At 46.7% G+C, this 11,253-nt stretch overlaps 2 protein-coding genes across 3 annotated transcripts in view; one reads left to right on the top strand and one right to left on the bottom strand.

Annotated features, from left to right (window-relative positions):
- Nucleotides 1-1,831, top strand: part of GP6 (glycoprotein VI platelet) — a 27,851-nt gene extending 26,020 nt beyond the window's left edge. For both annotated transcript variants that reach the window (XM_017546524.2, XM_017546523.2), the window contains exons 7-8: nucleotides 411-461; nucleotides 966-1,831. In XM_017546524.2, the coding sequence (XP_017402013.1) occupies nucleotides 411-461; nucleotides 966-1,210 (296 nt within the window). In that variant the 3' untranslated portion in view covers nucleotides 1,211-1,831. The remainder of the gene's footprint in view (nucleotides 1-410; nucleotides 462-965) is intronic.
- A 6,380-nt stretch (nucleotides 1,832-8,211) lies between these two features.
- The window catches only part of NLRP2 (NLR family pyrin domain containing 2), a 35,276-nt gene continuing 32,234 nt past the window's right edge, over nucleotides 8,212-11,253 (bottom strand). Inside the window, exon 10 of the mRNA XM_037745047.1 lies at nucleotides 8,212-8,599. Within this exon, the coding sequence (XP_037600975.1) occupies nucleotides 8,461-8,599 (139 nt within the window). The 3' untranslated portion in view covers nucleotides 8,212-8,460. The remainder of the gene's footprint in view (nucleotides 8,600-11,253) is intronic.

Genomic DNA, 11,253 nt, shown 5'->3' with positions numbered 1-11,253 from the left:
TTTTTTTCTGAGATGCAGTCTTGCTCTGTTTCCCAGGCTGGAGTGCAGTGGAGCAATCCTGGCTCACTGCAGCCTCAACCTCCCAGGGCTCAGGTGATCTTCCTGACTCAGCCCCCATTGAGTAGCTGGGATTATAAGCATGTGTCACCACTCCAGGCTAATTGTTGTATTTTTTGTAGAGATAGGATTTTTCCAAGTTGCTTAGGCTGGTCTTGAACTCTTGGACTCAAGCCCCCCTCCTGCCTCAGCCTCCCACAGTGCTGGGATTACAGGCGTGAGCCACTGTGCCCAGTCCATGCTCTTCCTAAATAAGGAATTCTGCCTCCCAAGTGTGTGTGTTAAGGGTAGGGACAGTGATGGGGGAGGGAATATGGTTTCATTTCACACTTAGCCTTTTTTTTGGTTCCCAGAGACTTCTAGGAGTATCACCGCCAGTCCAAAGGAGTCAGGCTCTCCAGCTGGTGAGTCATCCTCTCCAGACCCTCTCCCTTCTCACCTGTCTCTTCACCCAAAGCCAACTCCTTTATACAGGAACTGCAGCTCTGAGATCTTGGTTTCCAGCGTGTGGAGCGAAGGCAGAATATCAGTGTATGGGGTTCAGAATTGGGCATTAAGATCAGCTGGGAAGGTTGAGATTTTCTGAAGGGTCAGAGAAAGAGATTCCATCTCTTCCCCACCCCTTATAACTGTCTTCTCTTTTGGAATGCATTGGATAACAAGGCAGCATCTGTGTCTGGGAAGGGGTTGTCTCAGAGCCCTGTGATGGTACATGAGGGAGAGGTGCTACTTAGAGAAATGGGGTCATCTCACCCTGACTCCTACTGGGGAGAGGGGAACCCTCCAGGAAAGAGAATGGCATCCCAGCTGGTAGAATCATAGGATCTCTGAGAAGCCCAAGATGTGGCTTGGAGGGGGTCCTGGAGGTGGGCTTCTTCACTTGCTCCTGCCTCTCCTCATTCCTCCAGGTCCCTCCCGCCAGTACTACACCAAGGGCAACCTGGTCCGGATATGCCTCGGAGCTGTGATCCTAATACTCCTGGCGGGGTTTCTGGCAGAGGACTGGCACAGCCGGAGGAAGCGCCCGCGGCACAGGGTCAGGGCTGTGCAGAGGCCGCTCCCACCGCTCCCACCCCTCCCACAGCCCCAGAAATCACACGGGAGTCAGGATGGAGGTCGACCAGATGTTCACAGCTATGGGTTCTGTTCATGACCAGTGAACCCCAGGCATGGATCATGGCATGGGACACAACTCAAACACTGTGGCGTATGTGAAGCATGGGATCAGGAGGGCTGAGGCTACAGCTTGGAAAGGAGGCCATGCTGCCTCCTCCTGGTGTTCCATTCGGGACCTGTTCAGCTAGTGTCTGTCTGGCTGTCTGTCCAAGGATGCCCTCCATTTGGGACGGAAGGAATCCGTGGAGACCTCAGTCTCCTCCCTGCACTCTGTGGATCACATGGTACCCTGGCTGGACCACATACTGGCCTCTTTCTTCAACCTTCTGTAATATGGGCTCCAGATGACTCTCTAACGTTCCCAGCTCTCATGGTTGACTCTGTTCCATCCTCTGTGCAGAACCCTCCCATGCTTCCCCTTGGCCCTCTGTGCTCGTCTGGTTTTCCCCAGAAACCTTCATCCTAACTCCATCTTCCACTGCAGTCTAACATATCTCCTTTCATTTCTCAGAATGGGCCTTGCAGGCAGTTTGGGTACGTCATTCATTTTCCTTAGTCTAAAACTAGCATGTCGATTGCTTTCCTTCACTTTAGAAAACAAGATCAGCCTTTGCAACATGGTGAAACCCCATTTCTACCAAAACAAAACAAAACAAAATTATCCGGGTGTGGTGACGCCTGCCTATAGTCCCAGCAACTCAGGAAGCTGAGGTGGGAGAATGGCTCGAGTCCGGAAGCCAGAGGTTGCAGCGAGTTGAGATCACACCACTGCATTTCAGCCTGAGTGACAGAGCCAGATCTTGTCTCAAAAAATAAAGTGATGAATATACTAATTATCCCATCTGATCATAACACACAGTATACATGTATTGAAATATTGCTGCCTACCCCATAAATAGGTACAATTATGTATAAATTTCTAAAATAAAAAAATAAGATAATGCACCGTCTCCACCCCTCTCATAATTACTTTCTGAAGGAAATGTTATGTCTTCTGAAAGTAGGGTTCTATACATTTTATAGCATTTAGGTATTTCTTGATCATCTAATGAGTGTAAAACTATACCACTGGGCCAGGTACAGTGGATCATGTCTGTCATCCTAGCACTTTGGGAGGGCACGGTAGGAGGATCACTTAAGCCGAGGAGTTCACGACTAGTCTGGGCAACATAGTAAGACCCCATCTCCACTAAAAATAAAGAAGATAAAAAGTTTTTTTAAAAAGGAAAAGAATGGCTGGGAATGGTGGCTCATGCCTGTAATCCCAGCACTTTAGGAGGCTGAGGTGGGTGGATCACTTGGGAAAAGACAGAAGGATGGCAGACAGAAGCTTCAGGATGACAGCTTTGAATCAGGTCTAGTGAGCGCACAGCTTAGGTGAAGCGGGAACGGGAAGGCTGCTTAGAGAAAACTCCAAATGTAAGAATGGGTCAACTGTTTGTCTTAACAAGTGGAAAATCATACTGAGAAGCTATTAGAAGACAGAGGAAAAATAATTATAGTGGTCAAGCAAACTAAGTAGATTTTAAAAAGACAAGTATAGCATGGGCACGGTGGCTCACATCTGTAATCTCAGCACTTTGGGAGGCTGAGGTAAGATCGTCTGAGCCCAGAAGTTTCAGACCAGCTTGGACAACATGGTAAAACACCATCTCATATATAAAAAACACAAAAATTATCTGAGTATCGTAGCACATGCCTACTGTCAGGTACTCAGGAGACTGAGGATGGGGATCACCTGAACCCAGGGAGTATGGGGATCACCTGAGCCCAGGGAGGATGGGGATCACCTGAGCCCAGGGCGGATGGGGATCACCTGAGCCCAGGGAGGATGGGGATCACCTGAGCCCAGGGAGGATGGGGATCACCTGAGCCCAGGGAGGTTGAAGCTGCAGTGAGCCATGACTGTACCACTGCTCTCAAGCCTGATGACAGTGAGGCCCTGCCTCAAAAGAAAATGAAAATGAAAAAGACAAATATAAACTTTAGGGGGAGAAAAAAAATAAAGGAAGCAAGCTATACTACCTGAAAATTCTCAGCTGTGAATATCTGTGAGTATAAAAATGTGATATTGAATACTGATATGCAGACATAAACATTGAAAGAGAAAAAATAAGAACAACACTGTAGGAGAACTAAGTCCCCGCCTATTATGATAGGAATCTAGTCTAAGCTCATTATTCACATGGTTACACATTTTTAGAAACCTAATATTAACAAGACAAAATAGCTAAAAGTGGGTGTGTCTCTTAGGCGGAGCAATGGAAGAGATGGTTGGTTAGCGATTGCATTTTGCATATACCCTTTTAGTGCTATTGAAATTTTTAAAGTAGATGCATGTATATTTTTGTAATACAATAAATAACAGTATACACGTTTTCTTTTAGAATTATGCTGTTAAACAGAATTAACAACAGAAAGTCTCAAAATTGTTTCCTTCAGGGGAGAAGACATTGACAGGGGAAAGTTCTGAAACACCGGCTTTGCATACTGCTGCTTTGCAGTTAAAAAATTACATTTTAACTTCAAAATATCCAAACTAATAACACGGCTTTATAATAACACATTACAAATATTACAAAGTAATAAAAATGCAAGTAATACAGAGTGGAAATGCAAAGCTATTTGTGCTAGAAGGCTAACACTCAATTAGTCATAAGAAACAAAAAAATTAAAAAACAAGGTAGTTGTGACTTACCTTGGTCAATCACTTTCCATAGTTATTGAAGCCATTCAATCTGGGAATTTCATCTCCAAAATGAAGGAAAAAAGCAAAAGAAGCTAGTGGAGAGGTCTCTGATGGGCTGAAGGGAGATGTGGGTGCCTGAGCTGAGTCGAGCTACTCAAATGGCACACCTGATGATGCTACCTTTTCACTTGGGGCTGAGGAGGAAAGAAGAAAGACAAGTTCCCCCGGCCACTTCCGGTCTTCTGACTTCACTTCCTGCCTGCCCTCTGATAATACGTCCGGTGTGACGTCACTTCCTGTCTTCAGATGTCCTGTAAGACCTCACTTCCTGTCTTCTCTCACCACTTCCTGTCTGCTGACTTTACTTCCTGTCTTGATATCACTTCCTGCCGCTTTTTTTTTTTTGACAGGGTCTCACTCTGTCGCCCGGGCTGGAGTGCAGTTGTGCGATCCTGAAACAGCCTTTGCAAAATTATGACTGAGTCAGTGAAAGAGATTTAACTTAACTGATTCCATTTGGCTTCTAACCTCCAAGCTGTCCTTTTTCATTCCTGGGCGTAGGCTGAACTAACTTGGGGAGAAACTTCGTTTACAGTTTATAGTTTAAACAAAGATGATAGCCCTTTCCCAAAGCAGACCTCTTTCTTGCTTGGGGACTAGATTGCCTCTGTAGGATTAGTAGCCACAAGATTAGAAATTATGGTTTTGTAAGGTTAACCGAGAGAAAGGATAATAGATCCAAAGTCAGGTAAGCAAGTTTTATTTACCTGCCGGGCTGCCCTGTAACAATTAGCGGAGGCAGCCCCGAGCTTACAAAATGAGAGGTTTATGTGGGGAGAGGGACATAAGGGAGTTTCAGGACCAAGGTAGTAACAGACTTACATCATCCTGTGACTTTTGTGGTGGCAGTTTTACAAAAACAAGATTTTACAGATATGTGTAAAACAGGGATTTACAAGTATGGATAACAAACGTTTGCTTTCCCTGTCCTCCCCCTGAGCTGCCCAGATGGCTGTAATCAGGCCTTTGCTTAATTGTAGCCCATCTGGCAACCTTGATGTGGCACCTAGATAGGTGTTCAGGATTGCAGCTGCAGAGTAATCACAGTGGGGGGGCGGGTGGGGGGTCAGCTTGTGGAGAGGGTTTTCTGAGGCAACTTGTCCCCAACAGGTTTAGGAGTCATGCAGCTGGAGGCTTCCCTAAACTGCTCCTAAGATCAGTGCTTGAGATAATTTTCAGACCCTGCACTTAGTGGATCAGCTGACACCACTGAGGTGAATAAACTGGCTCATCTGATCTTGTGGTCCCCACCCAGGAACTGACTGATTGCAAGAAGATAGCATCAACTCCCTGATTTCATCCCTGACCAATCAGCACTTCTGGCTCACTGGCTTCCCACCCACCCATCAAGTTATCCTTAAAAACTCTGTTCCAGGCCAGGTGCGGTGGCTCACGCCTGTAATCCCAGCACTTTGGGAGGCCGAGGCGGGTGGATCACGAGGTCAAGAGATCAAGACCATCCTGGTCAACATGGTGAAACCCCGTCTCTACTAAAACTACAAAAAAAAAATTAGCTGGGCATGGTGGTGCGTGCCTGTAATCCCAGCTACTCAGGAGGCTGAGGCAGGAGAATTGCCTGAACTCAGGAGGCGGAGGTTGCGGTGAGCCGAGATCGCACCATTGCACTCCAGCCTGGGTAACAAGAGCGAAACTCCATCTCAAAAAAAAAAAACCAAACAACAAAAAAAAACTCTGTTCCCTGAATGCTCGGAGACACTAAAACTCTGGTCTCTTGCACAGCTGGCTCTGCGTGAATTATTCTTTCTCTATTGCGATTCCTTGGTTGTGATGAATCAGCTCTGTCTAGGCAGTGGGCAAGGTGAACACCTTGGGCGGTTACTATCTCATCTCACTGCAGCCTCCACCTCCTGGGTTCAAGCAATTCTCCTGCCTCAGCCTCCCAAGTAGCTGGGATTACAGACATGCACTACCACACTCAGCTAAATTTTGTATTTTTAGTAGAGATGGGGTTCACCATGTTGACCAGGCTGGTCTCGAACTCCTGATCTCATGTGATCCACCCGCCTCTGCCTCCCAAAGTGCTGGGATTACAGGTGTGCACTTCCTACCTTTACTTGCACAGTGCATGACATTTACTTGATCTACACTGCCCTGTCTGGGTGAGAAGGGGAAGCCTGGAGAAGCCTGGGTCAGGGCTCAAGGAATGAGCAAGAGAGGAAGGGATGTGGTTACCATGGATGTTGTCCTGGGGCACAGGATGTGGTCTGGGATTGGGGATTGTGAAAACGGATGACCCTCACCGAGGTCTGTCTGCCACAGCTGTAGCTGAGCCAGAGGATCTTGAACAGGAGAGAGTTCTTTCTATTCTTGTGGAACAGCTACAGATTGAGCAACGTGTGACTTAACTCATGGGAGTGACCTTAGCTTTGAGAAGCCCGAAAATGAGGCTTGGAGATAGAGAGGGGTATGTGTGTATGCTGGGGAAGGGGATCAGGCTCTCATGATCTCTGGCTCTGCTTTTTTTGCTCCAGAACATTTCCCAAGCCCACTATCTGGGCTAACCCAGCCCTTGTGCTTCCCGGGTGCAAACGTGGCCATGGCATTGCAGAATAGTTTTTTTGTATCCTTATCAGAGACCCCAGTGAATACTTTGTTCTTGATCATCAATGTGATGAGATCCAGAGCAAGCAAGTGCTAATGCTGCTGTGATCCTGGGGCCACATTTTCAGAACTCAGTGATGGGCAGAGGCAGGTGGTCACAGGTAAGGAGATGTGAGAAACAAGACAGCAGTACGTGTTCATCCCTGAACACCTACAGATTCACCCATGTGCCCTGTTTCAGTTTTCAGTACTTGCCTGTCAGGAGGTTGGCCAGATGAAATACACACGTTGGAGAAAGATGGTTAGTTATGAGTGCAAGGTTATATTTTTTGGACCCCTGGGGTGTCAATACAGTTCCTAAATGAATGTACACACATTACTCAATTTCTTTTTTTTGAGAGGACTCACTCTTTTGCCCAGGCTGGAGTACAGTGGCATGATCTCTGTTCACTGCAACCTCCCCCTTCTTGTACCTCAGCCTCCCAAGTAGCTGGGATTACAGGCGCCCGCCACTATGCCCCCCTAATTTTTTGTATTTTTGGTACAGATGGGGTTTCACCATATTGGCTACATTGGTCTCGAACTCCTGGCCTTATGATCCACCCACCTCAGCCTCCTGAAGTGCTGGGATTACAGGTGTGAGCCACCGCACCTAGCTGCAGTTTCTTCTCTTAAAGATGGGGCTAGATTGCAATGGTTCTCAACCTAAGGAAATTTTGCATTTCAGGAAATATTTTCTAATTCCCAGAGACATTTTGGTCATAACTGTGAGGATGCTGGTATCTAGTCAGTGGAGGCTAGGGATGGTGCCAATCGCCCTATAAATGTACAGGACCATGTTTGCCAGCAAGCAGTAATCTGGCCCCAAAATGTTAATAGTGTGGAGAATGAGAAACCTTTGGTTTCTTCATGCAATGTCCTTTTTTTTTTTTTTTTTGAGACGGAGTTTCACTCTTGTTACCCAGGCTGGAGTGCAATGGCGCAATCTCGGCTCACCGCAACCTCCGCCTCCTGGGTTCAGGCAATTCTCCTGCCTCAGCCTCCTGAGTAGCTGGGATTACAGGCACGCGCCACCATGCCCAGCTAATTTTTTGTATTTTTAGTAGAGATGGGGTTTCACCATGTTGACCAGGATGGTCTCGATCTCTTGACCTCGTGATCCACCTGCCTCGGCCTCCCAAAGTGCTGGGATTACAGGCTTGAGCCACCGTGCCCGGCTGCAATGTCCTTTTTAAACTTTGTGCCTGTTTTACCAAATTTCCCCCTTCCTCCCACTGAACCTGAGAATAAACACACTCTGGAGGCCAGGCATGGTAGCTCATGTCTGTAATTCCCCAACTTGGGGAGGGTGAGGCAGGTGGATTGCTTGAGGCCAGGAGTTCAAGACCAGACTGGCCAACATGATGAAACCCTGTCTCTACTAAAAATACAAAATTAGCTGTCTGTCTGTAATCCCAGCTACTTGGGAGATGGAGGCTGAGGCAGGAGAATTGCTTAAACTTGGGAGGCGGAGGTTGCAGTGAGTTGAAATCACACCACTGCACTCCAGCCTGGGCAATAGAGTGTGACTCCATCTCAAGGGAAAAAAAAAAGGAAATACCAGGTCAAAGATTGGCAAGGCAACAGAAATCAGTGCAACTAAACACTGTCCCTCCCCCTACCCCCCAGGTTCTCCCCAGTAAGATATCTTTTCTCTAACTTGTCAAAGCCCATTACTAAGTAACAGCTTCATTTGTGAATGCTCTCACCTTTATTTCTCTCCATATACCCGTGATACAGATATTTCACACATAACAAGGTCAAGGACATATGCACGTTCTACCTAAAACAGAGGCAGAACCATGACTAAAACATCTAGCCCAGCAATCGACTCATTTCCCCGAGGAGTGGGGGCGAGGTTGGGGGGAGTCACAGGCAGTTCACCGACACCTGGGAAATCCTTGGCTTCGTTGAGAATGAATGACTCTAGGGGGGATTCAGACAATGAAGTAGCCAGAAGAAGGCCTTTTTTTCCAGGGCTCTTGATCCTCAGTGTCAATAGTCAGTTGTGGGTTGCTGCCTTCTATTTCTTTCAGTAGCTTATCGAGTTCATCAGTAAAGTCATCTATTTTCAACCTGGGGTACAATGGGGGAAGAAAAGGTTACTTTTTGGGTCAAGGAGATTTGTTTCAAGTTTCCAAGAGGCACAGAGCATGGGTCACCTTTCCTGATTATTCTATGTGGCAAAGGAGCATTCCATATTGATTTTTTTTCCTTTTTTTTTTTTGAGATGGAATTTCTGTCACCTAGGCTGGAGTGCAGTGGCATCATCTAAGCTCACTGCAACCTCTGCCTCCCGGGTTGAAGCCATCTGATCCCTCAGCTTCCTGAGTAGGTGGAGCTATAGGCACCTGCCACAACTCTCAGCTAATTTTTGTGTTTTTAGTAGAGTTGGGGTTTCACCATGTTGCCCAGACTGGTTTCAAACTCCTGGGCTCAAGTGGTCTGCCCACTTTGGCCTCCCAAAGTGTTGGGATTACAGGCATGTGCCACCGCACCTGGCCTGATTTGCTTATTTTTAATTTTTAAATATAAAATGAGGCCAGGTGTGGTGGGTCATGCCTGTAATCCCAGCACTTTGGGAGAGTGAGGTTGGTGGATCACTTGAGGTCAGAAGTTTGAGACCAGCATAGCCAACATGGTTGAGGCCCATCTCTATTAAAAATATAAAAGTTAGCTGGGTGTGGAGGTACGTGCCTATAGTCGCAGCTACTCAGGAGCCTGAGGCAGGAGAATCACTTCAACCTGGGAGGCAGAGGTTGTGGTGAGCCAAGATCAGGCCACTGCACTCCAGGCCTGAGCAACAGAATGAGACCTTGTCTCAAAAATAAATATACAATTAAAGACTTTCATTTCCCTTTTTAATCCTTTTGTTCATTCCTCTTTCTTCTCGTTCCCAACCATGTTGATCTGATAGAGAGGAAGATAACATCAGATTAACCTTGTAAAGGTATAAAGCCACCGTGCAGTTTTAGATGGTTGTTGATGAGCATACACAGAGAAATGGAATTGCTGAGTACGGCTGGGCTATAGCTCTAATACCTACCTACCTGCTCCATTACCCATTTTGGCAACTTCTACTCGGTAGACCCAGGAGTACCAGTTCAACGGAGGAGATGCATAACTTGAACCAAGCCAGCCAGACCAGCTTTCGTCCTCTGCACCCAGCTTGGCTACAAGATACCAGCATACCACCACCATTTATCGGCCTGTGATGACAGCCTCATTATGTGGTAGCCATATGTATGTGGAAATGGGAGGCAGGACAGGAAGAAGGAATCATTAAGGCAAAATATGTTTAAAATTAAGAGACCAGAAGATATCAGTAGTCATACTTATTAGGACTATAGTTTTGACTTTTGGTATCAGTTTTGTCGTTCGAGATTCTCAATACAACTATCCAACCACATACTGGCTTGAGTAGGTACCCTGTCTGCAGCTAAAATAATGTGAGAGTATGGCTGGGTGCGGTGGCTCACACCTGTAACCCCAGCACTTTGGGAGGCTGAGGCTGGCAGATCACGAGGTCAGGAGTTCGAGACCAGCCTGGCCAACATGGTGAAATCTGTCTCTACAAAAATACAAAAAATTAGCTGGGCATGGTGGCAGGTGCCCGAGATCTTGCCATTGCACTCCAGCCTGGGCAACAAGAGTCAAACTCTGTCTCAAAAATAAATAAAAATAGCTGGTGTGGTGGCTGATGCCTGTAATCCCAACACTTTGGCAGCCTGAGGCAGGTGGATCATGAGGTCAAGAGATCAAGACCATCCTGGCCAACATGGTGAAATCCCATCTCTATTAAAAATACAAAAAATTAGCCAGCCATGGTGGTACGTGCTTGTAGTCCCAGTGACTTGGGAGGCTGAGGTGGAAGAATCACTTGAACCGGGAGGCAAAGGTTGCAGTGGGCTGAGATTGTGCCACTGCCCTCCAGCCTGGTGACAGAGCAAGACTTCATTTCCAAAAAATAAATAAATAAAAAATAAAAATAGAAAAACTTAAAGCTTAATAAAATCCTTAGTATCCATATGCCTTTTCACTTACAAAGTATCTTAGGCTGAGATTCATGTTAAGTAAACAAGCAATCTGTATTTCTTCTACATAAAGATTATTTTAAGCCAGCAGTAGACTGTGTTGCTTTTGAGGATTTCTAAAAGTTCCCACACTCCTAGGAAATGGCTCTTGGTTCTCTGATGCCATGGTATCCAAATACAACCCAAGCCGGGTGCGGTGGCTCATGCCTGTAATCCCAGAACTTTGGGATGCCAAGGCAGGTGGATCACCTGAGGTCAGCAGTTGAAGACCAGGCTGGCCAACAGGGCAAAACCCTGTCACTACTAAAAATAGAAAAATTAGCTGGATTTGATGGTATATGCCTGTAATCCTACCGACTTGGGAGGCTGAGGCACGAGAACCTGGGAGGCAGAGGTGGCAGTTAGATGAGGTATCACACCACTGCACTCCAGCCTGGGCAACAAAGCAAGACTCCTTCTCAAGCCTCCCCACCTCACCAAAAAAAAAAATCAAACAAACAAACAAAAAAACACAACCCAATGACAATTGGCTCTCATGACCAGATGGACAGCAGCCATGGCTGGGTGCAATGGCTCAGGATAAACCTAGCTACTCCGGGACTGAGGCAGGAGGACTGCTTGAGCCCAGGAGGTAGGGTGAGCCTGCAGCTAGCTGTCATTGTGCTGCTGGACTCCAGCCTAAGGGGACATAGTGAG

This window comes from Cebus imitator, unplaced genomic scaffold (assembly GCF_001604975.1).
Source record: "Cebus imitator isolate Cc_AM_T3 unplaced genomic scaffold, Cebus_imitator-1.0 Scaffold190, whole genome shotgun sequence".
Lineage (NCBI taxonomy): Eukaryota > Metazoa > Chordata > Mammalia > Primates > Cebidae > Cebus > Cebus imitator.
This window is presented reverse-complemented; position numbering and strand designations above follow the sequence as displayed.